Raw genomic sequence first — 14,395 nt, forward strand, 5'->3', positions numbered from 1 at the left:
TTGAACCTTAAATCAACGACCTTTGAAAGACCCCGGGGCTGAAATGTGCGGAACACACCATCTTCCATCTCCCATCTACCAGGTAAGCTATGTATGACCTGACGCTTTTGCTAAAGAGGATGACGGCATAGAGACCGGAAGTCTGGGCAGACTGACACCGATCATGGCCTCAAAGTTATTAGACAGTTGATGCAACAACAATAGATAGAATTGAAAGAGGCAAGGCCTGGAAAGCAGGGATGTGGTGGCTTTCTTCTCTTGCCCGTTTCGACTGCTTTCATGCTGCAGGACATGCTGGTTTTTCAAACACCCACTTTCTTTGATTTTCGAAACTGGAGAACAGCAGAAGTAAGCGTATCTAGGTAAGCACATTTTCGAAATCATGCCGACTGGGTGTTGATTTGCATTGGATTCTATCCTTTTGACAACGGTTGGCGATAAAGTGGGTATGCACGTGATCTGCACCTGAGGCGCATGTCGCAGGAGATCAACGTCGCAAGGCGGCGAGGCTGAAAGTTTTCCGGGTACACAGCTGCATATCCTCCATTTTGAACCAAGAAAGCATCCAATAGAAATCGGGCGCAACAAGTCACAATGAAGGTTAGATGTAGGGCATAGCTTCTGAGTGCAGTATATAGGTATTGAAGAAACCTAGGAAGGCCAGAGTGAAGAGCTCTTGGCTAATCAAAAATGGAATGCTACACAGGGATTCAGATGTTGTTGATGGAAAAGTCCAACGCAGCAAGTTTGATGCAACAACTCCAAATGCTTCACCTTTTTGCCGCTGAAAGAAGATCGGGGCACCGCTGCAGTGTGTGCCTCTGTAGGTACTGGCCTGTACTACCCATCCCTCTGCATTTGCTTGAAGTAGTATTGACACTTCGTCCAAGCATACACTATTTTACGACAACCTTGCCACGATCTATGCTAGAAATGCTACATAAAGCCTTATTAAACCATGGAGTTATGATCAAGGTACGAATCGAACATCTGGCATTTATGCCGAAGGGTGCGCCAAGAACTAGCAGGAAAACAATTTTAAACATGAAGGCCGTTTCTTACGACGATCGGGCAACATACTTCCAGTAGGCGGTGAATTCCTTAAGATGGTAAATGCTCGGACGATGCCAGTTTCACAACACTACCTATATGAAGCCAGCGGGAAGTCCATATCCCACAGCAGCCAATCACGCACACACACAAAACCACAGCGCCCGACAACTTGGGTCCAAAGACGTTATGCCTTGGCAGTACAGTTGAACCAATCATCGTTGAGTGGCTGAAGAGGTGCATACGGGTACCGTACCCGCGTTTCGATCTTTCGCTCTCAGGTTACACACACTTTGATGGATTTCATGCCAAGAGAAGCTGGCGTGGAAGCTGTGAGGCGTGATACAAACTAACCAAAGCACAAAATTAGGCTAATCCTGCAGTGATGGTGGCGGAGCCATCATCCGCTTACAGTGGTGCTTTGGTGATGAGAATGCACAGCCGGTATATCTGGAGCTTATGTCACAGTATCAACTCTGTTTAAGAGTTGGAATGTATTGACGATGCTCTTTCAAGGCTTAAGGTGATCTTTTTCTTCGGACCGAGGTCAAGCCCAAAGTGTCGGGTATCTCCTGCATTTCTCTAGTAAGGCAAGCAGCCTTTTGCATTGTTTGAAGCAGTCCCCAACATTTGCCTGCGTCTCTTTACAGAATTTGTGAAGGTATTCTGCCCGTTCATTGGGTATATAAACTAAGGAACCGTCTGCTTCTAAGAGTAGGGAGTGGGTGGACCAGCGGATATATAGTGGGAGTCCTACAAAAGGCGGAAAGCAATTAATTTCGTCCAAGCAGATCTTTAAAAATACAGATATCTCTGTTTAGAAAGTATAACTTAGCTACTCTAAAAGTAAAGCTTATCCCCTCTAGTTATAGGCAATATAAGGATATTATTAACTATTAAAAGCTTAATGGAAAAGAAGAGTTAGGGACAGAGTAGGCTATAGACCAACTCTCTACCTATAAACTTGCATATAATTATTCTATGCGAATAGTTCTTATAAGGGCTTCATATAAAGATTGACTTAGTTGCCTAATAAACATCTGTCCAACACTCTATCGCGAGATATTTAGGATGTAAACGCAGGAGTACTTGGCCGAAAAGACCATCGCTTCATCTCTCCTTTCTCTCCTAAAAACAGATAATACGATCTTGTTTAAAATCACGAGTCTTCATATATTTAATGGATTGGTATATCGAAACCTTCTGAAAAAGTTGCTCACCATCCACTCAAGGACAGAGACTTGGAGTCGAGCCAGGCTATCCCGAGAGCAGGCCAGATTGGACCTCTATCAAAACACCAAAATGTGACGAGATCAAAACAGAATAGTGTTGGCACGACACCGGGTGCTTTTTGGTGCTGGTGCCGCAGTGTTTGAGGTGAGAACGGGAAGACGTTGGGTTTGATGATGGTCTGGGTTAGGGTTGAGCACAAGCAGGGCCTTGGCGCAAGAGCCCCACGTGAAAACCAAATCCGAAGCTATATGACCACCCCACTGGCGTCCCGCGCTCTGATTGCTCTGATGACGTCCTGCAAAACCCAGCAATTCAGAGCTCCAATCCCCAGAATTGGACCTCTGGAAGCCGTTGCGCCGCATGGAACATTGAGGTGCACCTCCACTCCCCGACCACCACACCCTCAGCTACCGCCATTGCGAGAATGCGCATAGAAGTTTGAGCCAACGGGGCTCTTTGCGCATATTCAACACCACCGGCGGACATCGAGCCATTGTTGCCCGCACCTGGCCCTCGATATCTCGAAGCTCCCGACCCTTGTTATACATAGCCCAGGTCTACAGTGGCGAGCTAGACAATCGCCCACCATGCAGACCACACGAGTCCTCCGCTACAAAGGCTTCTGGGGCCGAAGCATGGACGAGCTCAAACGTCTTTCCAACATCGGTACCTAACCCCCTCCAACCTCCCCTCTCCATCATCATCACTAACCTCCCCTCCTTCCCCCCCACCCCAGCCATAAAAATGGAAGGTGTCACCGGCCCCCAAGGTCCCCGCGAACTCTTCGACTTCCGCACCCCCTCCTCCATCGAAGACTGCAAAGTCATGTCCGACGACGAAATCGGCGGCCTCTCCACCTCCCACCTCGACTGGATCGTCGCCCCCCCAGCCGGCTCTGTCCCCGCCTCCCAGCTCCCATCGCCCAACTCCCCCGGCTACGCCAAATTCTACGGCAATATCTCCACCCACCTCCCTGCCGACCGACCAGATATCAAACGAACGGGGTATGCCGCGTTTCGAACTCAAGACCGGCCGCGTAATCTCTTTACCAGAGGACTGTGGGACATCGATCCGTACATCTACCTCGCATTGCGAGTCAAATCAGACGGGAGGAGTTACTTTGTCAATGTGCAGACAGAATCGATTGTGCCGACGGATCTACATCAGCACAGGTTGTTTGTCAAGAAGCCGGGGGAGTGGGAGACGGTGTTGATCAAGTGGAACAATTTCGTCAGGACGAACCACGGGTTTGTGGTTGAGCCGCAGACGGAGATCTTGAGGCAAAAGGTTAAGAGTATTGGGGTGGGGTTGACGGATAGGATACCGGGGCCGTTTGAGCTTTGTATTGAGAGGATGTGGGCGACGAATGACGAGAGCGATGCGGATCAGGTGGTGGATGCTTCTGCTGCCGTTGCTGCGCCGGAACAGGAGGCGCCGGTGGTGGAGACGAAACAGGAGGGGGATTTGAAGACGAAGAGGGGGGAGAAGGTTGCTTGGGGGAGTCGGTAGTGTGTGCTGAGAGAAGAGGGGCATGTGAGATGGCGATAAGAGATGTGTAAATATACTGAATTTGTCATGGGCACAATATGGAGAATGGGAACGGGCAAAAAGCTGATTCTACCAAATTAAGGGAACATGAAGGCAGTGTGAGACGGGAACGGCTCGGTTCATATGTTGACTGACATGTACATAAAAATCTCGAGCCAGCACTTCGCAAGACGAAAATGCACTTTCCAATCTTGCCATCCGAAGTCAAATGTCATGTCGGGTATCATCAATCTCGTCGATTATTCATAGCCACTTCCCAAGGAAGCCTTTCTACACAAGATACAAACAAGAAACCATCGCCATCCACTCATTCTCTCTCCCAAGTTGATGTTGAACAGTACTCCTTTGCTCCATGCAACCAACCGATTCCTCCAAAACAAATCAGATTTGGCCTCACCCAAACGCCGCCCAGTATATGCAGAACCTCGATGCGCAAAAAAACACACAAAAAACACACAAAAAACACACAAAAAACACACAAGAAAAGAAGAAGAAAAAAAGAAAAGGAAAAAAAAAGAAAAGGAAAAAAAAGAAAAGAAAACACCCAGAAACCCCGCTACCGTGCACTCGTCGTGTTCAAAGCCCCATGACCACACCCGTTACTCCAAATCCATATCCGAATTGCTGTGGCTCTTCCCCCTATCCCATTCCCTCTGCTCACCCTTCTTGGTGTACTTGACCGAGTCAAACATGTCCTTTTCACTTTCCTTGCCCCCCCTTTCCCACTTTTTGATCTGTTCCTCTGTGAACCCGGCAGCCCGCAGTCTGTCAGCACCCTGTTGCTTCCACTTCTGCCTGTCCCGGAACAACTCCACGGCCGAATCCCAGGTGTTGCTGCTGGACGTGTCCTGCTTAAGGATGTCATCCAGCGGCACATCGTTCTTCGGATCGTAGTCCTTCGCAAACCGGCTATCCATCGCCGCGGCGCCCCTTCTAGGAGCACCGGCGCCTCTTCCTCGGACACGAACCGGCGGCTCCGACGTTTGAGAGGGAGGTGCTGGGCCTATCAGCTCGTCCAGGGGATCGGAGTCCTCTTCGTCCACATGGCGATGCGGCCTGGAATGCCGACTGGACCGTGATTGATCTTTCTCGTTACGCTCGTCATGTTCGTGTCGCCTATGTGAATGAGAGCCACGGTCTCTACCGTCCTTCCCTGACCTCCTTCCATGCGGCCTGGAGTGATGGCGATGGTTGTCCTCCGGCTCGCTGCTGAGGGGGGAGCGATCCCGGTATCGTCGCTCTCTGCGTTCTCTGTGCCCAGGAGAGCGGGACCGTGACCTTTCGTGCCGTTGGTGATGTGAGCGCTTTGTGTCGTCGTCAACCCTTCGGTGGGACCGTTCGCGATCTTTCTCGTCGCCATGCTTGGACTCGCGACTCTGGAAAGGCTCAGTCTTGGTTGAGGCCGAGTGGCGGCCTTTTCTGTCACTCCTCCTTTCCTTGGTGCTGTCTCGATTGCTTTTGGTATGGCTACTCTCGCCTTCTTTGCGACCCTGCAAAATGGAAGATATAGCCCCAAGTTGGCGGCGCCGAATGTCAGACTTGGTGGGGTTGAGTCGCTGTCGCTTCCTCTCTTCGACCTCGGTATGGTGGTTGAGCCGGGCTTGGGCTTCAGCGGCTTCCTTTGCAAGGAGGGCCTTGTTGTGATTCGCAGTCTCCTTTATTATGCGCCCGAGAAAATTGGTATTGGGCTTCGCCTTGTTCGCCGGCCTGGTCGTTGGGCGTACGGTCAGCATGGGTGGTCCTGATGAGATGGCCATGACGATGGAGGTTGCGGTGAAACATACTTGGAAGATCGGAAAGCTTCGAGACCGACTGACGAGTATTTGATGGAGGCATCGCTGGCTTCCTTTGCCAACAAGCCCGCCACATAGTCATCTGTGAGTAAGGTATCGTTTGCCATGTTTGCCGTGTGTTCAACCTTTCCAGAATGCGAAAAGCTGACGAAGGCCATCCATCAGAGTGGGAAGGAAATAAAGAATAGAGGGCGCAAACCCTAACAAAACAGCATTCCTGATGAAGAGTAAGGCGGAAGGGAATTCTGAGGTGGTCGGTTGGCAGAGCAGGTTGCTAAGCCTCCTCGCGCATTTGGAGTTCACTGGGTGGTGTGTGCCAGACCGATCAGTTGCGGCTCAGCCAGTTGTGATCCTTATCAGGCACTTATCGCATATATTTCTTTTATCTTATCAGTCCTGCCTTGGCACCGGCATCAAACATCGTTTCTTATGCAACACCCCTTCAACCACCAGCTTTGATTTGGCCCTCTGGCCGATAAACAATGGAAGATACGTGAAAAATGAACATACACTCTCGCTATCTTACAAATGCCATCTCATCAATCCCCACGCAAAACCGAACAGGGGTTTGAAGTTCAGGTTCAATGGAACGTACTGTCATAGCCCTGCTAAACTTGAACTGTGGGTAGGTAGCATCAGGGGACCTGTGATGCGAGGCGAATCGCCCACAAAGGCCCAGCAGCAGCGGCAACTCTGAGAGCTCTGTTTGCGGAACAAGAGAACAAACCCCAGATTCTCCAACAAAGCATGCATCGATTTCTTGGTCAAGGGATTGCTGCCATCGAGAACCAAAAGGTTCATGGTCAAAGACACTTGCCCCACCTCGCACGCACTAGCTAAAGCTGAACCCCTTGGCCTGTCTGCTGCCCAGCCCCTCAATTAGCCCCAAGACCCCAGCCAAAGTGCCAAAGGGGCAGCGGGCAGCCAGCACCAGCACGGGCCAGTGCAGTAGCAAAGCAATCAAGCCATTCCATCCACAATTCTCCAGCTTGATGAATGGGGCAGCGCACCAGACGGTGAAGACGACAATGGCCGCCGTGCAGCTCGAGGCCGACGCGATCGGCGGCGAGTTGCGCCGGATCCGAGATGCTCTGAGAGACTATCTCGACGATAAGATCCTTTTGCACAACCGCAAAGTCAAAGGCCCGACAACGAAAGGCGGACGGGAGTTTATGGAAGACATCTTGGGCTGTCTCGACCGAGTGTCCACAGGTGTCGATAAGCAGCTCTCATCACACAACACGCCTCCGCCGGCCAGAGGCCCCGATACTCCGGTATCTTACAACTCACCAGCTTCCCATCCAGTTTTGCCACCGAACGGGCTACCAGATGATGGACCGCTGAGAAACCAGGAACAGGCATCCTCACGACAGCCTTCACAACCTCTCGCGCCATCACTATCGCAACCCCCTCCGTCCCAGACCAATGGGAGCGGCAGTCTCGCTCCTGTCCACCATGCGGGACACCCATCTGGAGCCTCACGGGTACTCGAACCTCCGGCTGTGTCGGTGGAAGTACCCTCTAAGCCGAATACACCACCGACCCATAACTCAGAGCCTGCATCACCATCACCTGCCTTGGCGAATCAGCATCCTCATCAGTCACAACAGCCACAGCCAGATTTCACCCCTCGGAGTCCATTGAGCCCTCAAAGTCAGACGGAGAGTAAGGATCAAGGTCATACTGAGACACAGTCGCGAGGCAAAGCTCAGGCCAGCAAGAGTCAGACGCCACAGGACCGAGGCATCACGTTGTCAAACGGAGCCGTCTATCATGAACCCATCGTACAGCCACACGAGGCCTCACCCCTCTTTGACTGCATGTACCAGGACGTCAACGACTTGAACGAGGAGCTCTTCGAACAGTACTCAAATCACCCCGTCGTCAAGGACAGGGGGTATTTCAAGCTCCAGGTCAGGGAGTTGCCTCCGCTCCAGGTACGAAAGGTTGAGCGCCCGAGCAAAGACCACGCAACCTCGTTCCGCTATCTGGCCGACAAGCAGGGACTAGTCAAGGTCGACACGGGCAAGAAGAAACGGTTCACGCCTCCGCATCTTCCATTTCCTGTTTCGGCAAAGACGCAGTGGACTTTACAGGAACAAAAGGAGCTCTGGAACACCTCGGCGGCGAACCCTCCCAAGGGCACACGGGGTTACATCATTGGCAACCCGCTGTTCGATGACATCGAGCTCCATCCTGGCAACAGGCTCAAATCGAGAGGCCGGACCATTCTCGAAGGCATCAACACACAATATGTGTACTTCAATTTGGAAGGACTAACTATCACCACTATGCATCGAGAAGATGCTCATGTGAGGTCGGAGAATCTCCTCCGGTCAGGCCAGCACAAGTTCTGGTGCTTTGTCAAGCCAGCCTTCTCAGACAGATTGGAGGAGAGGATGGCGGCCGCGTATCCCGAGATGCGCCGATGCTCGCAGGCCGTCCGTCACCTCAGTCGCCACATCCCACCAGCCAAACTGGATGAATGGGGCATCGAGTACACTCTCGATTACTGCATCCCCGGCCAAGCGGTGGTCACAGAACCTGGGACGTACCATCAGGTACTGAACCTGGGTCCGAACTATGCTCTGGCGGTCAATGTTGAGTACATGTCATCCCCCGAGGACCCTCCGAACTACCGTTTCTGTGACAGGAACTGCCCCGACCCGTTTGCCATGAAGGCTACCGACTTTGGCATATACGGTGATCCCAATTGCCTGGCGGCGCAGGAGGAACAAGCCAGACTCTCTGGAGAGAGGCCAGACCAAGAGGAACAGGCCAGGATGGCAGCACGGTCGTCCATGTTTCAGTCTGCCCCAGAGCAGCCGTCACCACCATCTCAATCACCCCTAGCTGCACCCCAACTGACGCAATCTGTCACCCCGCCGCCAGAGCATAGCTCCTCTGCCGTCTGTGAGCCATCTCAATCCGGCTTGGTACGGCCGGAAGCACTTGTACAACGCCGCGAGCCGTCAAGCCAGCCGTTGGCGGAGCCCAAGGTGCATACGTTTCAAGGTTTCCAACCTCCGCGAGAGAGCAGTCTCGGCTCGGTCCTTCGGTTACCGTCAGAGGCGGGGATGGCGACTCCGTCTCAAACGGTTAAGCAACTCGACCCATCGCCACAGCCCCCAGCGGCCCCGCCGCCGGTAGCCGTTGAACCTGCCACAAGGACATCGGAGCCACGTCTATCACAACCTCCATCCGAACCAGCTCCTGGGTGGGATAATGCCGTGTTCCGCGCAGAACAACAAGACCTAGCACCTCGCTCACAGCTCCTGCGCCATCCAAACACTTTCCTAGACGCCTCTGGACAACCCTTCCAGACCACCCATCAGGCTGCCCCTTTCTCACATCATCATAACCTCCCCTTGCTCCCTCCACCGCGACAAGCAAGCTCAGAGCCGCTTCGGAAAACCGCAAGGCTTGTTCATAACAGAAGACCTGCACCGACGGAACCGCTATCCCCTCGCTCGGCAAAGAGACAGCGCGTGATGGAGTACTTGCGTTTTGAGGATCCCTTCGGGGTAGATCCGGAGCCAGAGATGCCTCCGAGCTACTTCACTCATGCCAGTTCAAGTCTTGCAACGCTACTTCGCTCATGTCAAGATGACGTGTACAACAACATTCAGCCGCAGCAGGTGTCTGGAAGACCTGGCTTTGACCGGCTGGCGCGGCTCATCAGTGACTGGAGACGTTGTGTGCGAGAACAGAACCCGACGCCGTTGGGCTTAGACCTTGTCACCAACCTCGACCGCGTTGCCGGGGAGGAGCCTGAGCTGAACACGTTTCTTGGTCGGTTCTGCAAAATGAAGCTCGCAGAATGGCTCGATGCCAAAACTGAAGAGCAGGAACGAGCTAGGCCGGCCTTCCAGCCGGCACAGCAAGATGCTACTGATCTCTTGCTCCAAGAGCTTGGCTGGGCCGAAGCTGAGAGGCACACGCTGAACGACTACATCCGAGAGGGCAAGTGCTGGAAGACAATCTGCGGAGCCTACGGCGGCCTTCTCTGCGTCATTCCACCCGATCCAGCCTTTCAGCAGCTGGCTCTCTTTCAGGACCAGGTGCTGATGTTTCACCATCAGCTCAACGACCCGTTCCTTCGCGCTATGTGCGCCGTAGGCAAGACCCTACAAGGCTGCATCTGGGAGAGCCGCGAACTGCCCGCCTTTGTTTTCGAGTCTGAAGACACCATTGCCCTCTCGACCGAGGAGCTGGGGCCGATGCTCAAGCAGTACAAATACATCACGGCTAACGTCTTCAACCCTCATGCGCCATACGAATGGCCAAAGCCAGTGGGCTGGAAGGCGTCTTGGCACTGGCCGGTGGACCCGACAGCTGTGCTCCATGAGAAGTGGTGCAACGTCTGTAAGAAGAAGAAGTCATGTCGTTGTCACGCGAGGTTTGTACCAGCCATCCCACGGGTGTCGATTGACGGGAGCAAGGGCAACGGGGTGCGTGTTATGGGAATGTTTAGAGCTAATGACATCATCGGCGAGATGCTGGGCGAGCTGGTGCCTCCCGGAGCGATCCCTAATCGGGAGTGGACGATGGAATTTCGGCGTCCGGATCTTGACGATGTTGTCGTGGCTGAGCTCTACTCCAAGGAGCAGGGCAACTGGGCGCGGGTTGTGAGGCATTCCGCCCATCCTTCCTGCGAGATTTCCATCAGGAAGATGGAAGGCAAGTGGAGGATGCTGATTGTTGCCAGCAGGCAGCTGTTTGACGGTGAAGAGATAACTGTCAAATACGGTCGTGGGTATCACAGGAACCAGGCCTATGGCATTGTTGAAGGGTTCTGAGCGCGGCTTTTTAACATTTGTCAGGGACATGTTATGGTCAACAACATCGAAGGCGTGAGTGTATAAAAGGTCTAGGATTGGGAACAAGGGCGGTGGTGGAAGCGGAGTAGCGGTGTTGTTTGTGTGGCTTTTCTTTCCGTGTTGGTATCCTTCGCGCATAATACTTTCAGGGGGTCGTTTTTATCTACAAGAAAGGGAAGGAATGGGATTGGTGGATGGGTTTTCTGCCGGAAGGGTTGTAGGCGGGCAATTGCTTTGCTACACTGTATTTGTTTCTGCTTGCTTGTCGTTCACCGGCACATACACGACTTTGCATTGTCTTCTCGTTGCTTTTGTTACAGTTGCTGCTGCTCTGTCATGGCTACGTAACGTAAAAAGACAGGTGATGTTTTGGGGGGGAGGTTATCTATGGGTTTCCTTACGGGTCAAATGTAGGTAGTTATGGGTTAGGTTCGGAAGCGCTAGGTAACGAGGCATTATGTTAGTATCCAGCGCTTGTCTTTCTGTTTGTTCTCAGGAGGAGGAAGGCAGTGAACATAATTTTGGAACTCCGTGTCTAGACTTGCATCACCACACGCAACCTTCAAGGGACTCGCCCTATTTTGTCCACAAGTTCCTTCCCCCCAGCCACCAGGCAAACCTCACGCAAGCCACCAAGCCACTCGGTCCGTCCACCAGTCCTTCTCACCGCACAACGACCGGACCACTTCTGACGGAGAGAGCCGTTCGGATTGTGAGCTATCACATACATACATACATACAATGCAGCCCATCGAGATTTTGGGAGGTGCGAGGGGGACACACTAATTGTCTCCGGGCCAGGAGATGTAGCAAGAGGCATCACGTTTCAGCGGGGACATTGTCATGACGGTAGGTGTGATTTACTACGTATTACGGGTCAATCGGTTTTGTGGAAGAAAAGTTCCATTGCGAGGGGGGAAAAAAAGAAAAAAAAAGGAAAGAAAAAAGGAAAGAAAAAAAGGAAGGAAAAAAAGAGAAAGGAAAAAAGAAGAAAAAGAAAAGAAAAAAGAAAGAAAGAAACGCCTAAACTACCTAAGCTAGTGTGTCATTTTGCCACTGCCTTCTTGTCCCTAGCAATTTGCCCCTGTTGTTTTACCTGATTGCGATTCCGGTGACCCCCCGCTTGAAAGAAAGAAACACTTTTTATTTTTTGATTTTTTTGGTTAAAACCGAACAGAAAGGAAGTTAAAGAAGAGAGGGGGATAAAGAGATGTCGAGCATGAGAGGGGGGGGGTTGTGTGCATGTTGGGGGATATATTTTTGTCTGGTTGCTGATATGTGCTCTGTGCGGAGAGGTTCGGGCATCGGAAGGCTATGTATGGCAAGGTGTCTCATAAAGACTGACTTTGGACGTGTGTGGGCTCTCTACATGGTCTGCTCGCAACGGTGTCAGAGGATAAGCAAAGGTGGATGTGATCGAGAAAGTAAGCCTACCTGAGAATGCTGAACCTGCTGCTGCTGTTGAGCAGCCTGGAACATCCCGGCATAAGCCATCTGAAATTGCTGCTGCTGGTATACCCATTGCGCATGAGCCTGTGCCTGGGCTTGAGCCTGGGCAGCTTCGTTCAATGCCGGTTGTTGTGCCTGAGGACCATAGTAGGCCGGCACCTGCGGGAATCCCCAGTATGGCATACTGGCTACCATACCCGGCTGGACGGGCTGGAAGTACGGCTGAGGAATGGATGGGACGGCGTAGAGATGCGGTTGAGACCAGGCTGCTTGTTGTAGTTGAAAAGCTGCTTGGGCTTCTAGAGAGGCTTGTAGATGACCTTGAAGTGCTTGTTGGGAATAATACCCCGAGTGGGCTGGTTGAGGTTGTGCCGCATGAGCTACTTGAGGCTGCCCATGATACAGGGCAACTTGAGCCTGGTGCCCCCAGGTTGCTGCCATCGAGGTGACTGGCTGTTGTTGGAGGTTCAGTTGCGCCTGAAGGTGCTGGTGTTGGGGGTGTTGCTGCGGTTGTGGCTGTCCCATCCAGCTGACTACCCCATACGGCGCCGGCTGCATCATGGCCCCGGCATTGTGAGGAACTGCTGCGGCTTGGTGCCCCCAAGCTGCTGACTCCATCGTGTAGTTACGTGCCGGGGCCGGCACACCAGGGGGTTTATTGAGAGCCACCGCCTCTTCGTGGGTAACGATCAAGAGCCGATCACGGTCGAACGGCTTGACTATCTGCACGGCTCCTGTGCCACCAGTTCTGTATCCAGGATCATCGACCTTGATGGGACGACCCCTGTATTGAGTAATTGCCAGCCATCCTGCCCGAAACTGGTCAGCATGCGTTCTCTTTCTCGGCTCAACAGGAGAGGCCTTACTCTTGCAATTCTCGAACTGGCTAAAGCCGACAATCCGCACCCAGCCCTTGTTCTTCTGTTCGCCCTGGATGCCAACAAAGACCTCTGACTTCTTATGAAGTAGAGAAAAAACAAAGTTACGAAATTCTCGAGCGTCGGTTTGGTCAGGCAGCTTTCAAAAGTCAGTTAGGATTCGCATCGAAAGGGTGGCCAAGAAGAAAGAAGACTTGCATTAGAAACCAGAATGTAGAAAGGTCCACCAGCTGGGTCACCGGCTCGAACCCACACCGGAGGGGGATCAGCTGAAGGAGTAGAGATTGCCATTGCGGGACCAAAACAGGCAGATATCACCAGCAAAAAAGTGCGAACAAAGACTACGGTGAGAGAGAAGATGGAGGAGGAGACGGGTCCTGGGCAGTCGGCTCCTCCCCCAACTTTTAGTACTCGACCCTCATACAGGGTGGTCCTAGGGCAAACTGAGACAAACTGTAGTGCGCAGCAAGCCACAACTCTGGAGCAGTCGGACTCGATTCCCCAAAATGACTTTCTTTTTTTTGTGACTTGCTTGCATGGGGGTGGGGTGGGGGGGGCCGGGTGTGTGGTCTTTGATATGGACCGTGCTTCTCGAGATAGAGGGTGGGGGGGTGCCCAAGTGATCCCCCAGTTGGATCTTCTCCCATGCCTTTTCTTCTCTGGCTGATCTGGCGGATCGACACTTCCACTACTAGAAACGACTAGCCTGGCAATGTCGAGCTAGTCTTCTAATGATGGGGCCCAAACTCGGCACGACTCTCAAAAAGCAAACAAAGTGTGTCAAGCCTCTCCTACCAGAGCCTGCCGGTTTCTCTCCCCCAAGTCTGCTCCTGTTCAAACGAGAAACGAGAGAGGCAAGCAACCCTGGAACCACCCAACTCCTCACGGCCGTGTTCGATGTGGGTGATCGAAGTGGCTGGCTACAGAATCCAATCAAGGTCGAGTCCTTGCTGCAGTTCTATCCAAGCAGAGACACCAGCAGCCAACGGCATGACAAGGCTTCTGTCCAAGGAAGCGGGGTATTCCCAAACTGGGCACGGCCAGAGAGGCGGCTGACCAGTCTTGATTCAAGATTTGCTTCTTCTCTCTGGGCTGAGCAGAGCCCGCGCTGGTTTGCAGCATGTGTTGTCGAGCAGCATGTATTGTCAAATTTCTTTTGCATTCCGAGCGCGCAAGAACCGGTGGTTGGGACGGAGAGTAGGATCCGAGTTTGGGTAGCGAACTTGCCTGTCCTGCATCCCTGGGCCACTGGCGGTCAGCAGAAGGGAGGCCCGGGCTGCGTGATAGGGTTCCAATATCCAATCTTATCGTGCAGATGGGACGCTGGATCGTCGACGAGCAGGAAGAGGATCAGTCCCCACAAATGCCAAACTCGGTGACTTTCTGACCGCGGGTGAAGCTTCCGATCCCTTGCCGGTTGTGGACATGTCAGGGCAGCCTAAACGAACACAAGATGGGATTGCCTTGCTTGTTCGAGTATGCCAGGATGACCAGTCACATTCTCCTTCCACAGTGCATGATGGCTATTGTTTTGCTGCATGCTTTTCAGCTGCCGGGCTTGCTATCAGTGTTTGCAGGCAGCAGCGGGAGATGACCGAGGTCTCGCTGCGTTGGCGTCGAGGTC

At 52.7% G+C, this 14,395-nt stretch overlaps 4 protein-coding genes across 4 annotated transcripts; 2 read left to right on the forward strand and 2 right to left on the reverse strand.

Moving 5' to 3' along the window:
* The first annotated feature begins 2,588 nt into the window (after positions 1-2,588).
* On the forward strand, positions 2,589-3,844 carry QC761_120440 (uncharacterized protein). The gene is made up of 2 exons (XM_062875329.1): positions 2,589-2,949; positions 3,020-3,844. The coding sequence occupies exons 1-2, from the start codon at positions 2,871-2,873 to the stop codon at positions 3,790-3,792; spliced, it is 852 nt and encodes a 283-aa protein (XP_062738579.1). The 5' UTR covers positions 2,589-2,870; the 3' UTR covers positions 3,793-3,844.
* Positions 3,845-4,349: 505 nt separating this feature from the next.
* QC761_120450 (uncharacterized protein) lies at positions 4,350-5,937 on the reverse strand. The gene is made up of 2 exons (XM_062875330.1): positions 5,616-5,937; positions 4,350-5,538 (listed from the first exon to the last, which is right to left on the reverse strand). The coding sequence occupies exons 1-2, from the start codon at positions 5,780-5,782 to the stop codon at positions 4,431-4,433; spliced, it is 1,275 nt and encodes a 424-aa protein (XP_062738580.1). The 5' UTR covers positions 5,783-5,937; the 3' UTR covers positions 4,350-4,430.
* A 679-nt stretch (positions 5,938-6,616) lies between these two features.
* Positions 6,617-10,423, forward strand: QC761_120460 (uncharacterized protein; the record flags this gene model as incomplete). Its single annotated transcript, XM_062875331.1, has 1 exon — positions 6,617-10,423. One exon carries the CDS (start codon positions 6,617-6,619, stop codon positions 10,421-10,423), a length of 3,807 nt encoding a protein of 1,268 aa, XP_062738581.1.
* A 949-nt stretch (positions 10,424-11,372) lies between these two features.
* QC761_120470 (uncharacterized protein) lies at positions 11,373-13,062 on the reverse strand (the record flags this gene model as incomplete). The annotated part of the gene is made up of 3 exons (XM_062875332.1): positions 11,373-12,702; positions 12,760-12,910; positions 12,970-13,062. 3 exons carry the CDS (start codon positions 13,060-13,062, stop codon positions 11,834-11,836), a joined length of 1,113 nt encoding a protein of 370 aa, XP_062738582.1. The 3' UTR covers positions 11,373-11,833.
* Positions 13,063-14,395: the final 1,333 nt, after the last annotated feature.

Source organism: Podospora bellae-mahoneyi, assembly GCF_035222275.1.
Source record: "Podospora bellae-mahoneyi strain CBS 112042 chromosome 1 map unlocalized CBS112042p_1, whole genome shotgun sequence".
NCBI lineage: Eukaryota > Fungi > Ascomycota > Sordariomycetes > Sordariales > Podosporaceae > Podospora > Podospora bellae-mahoneyi.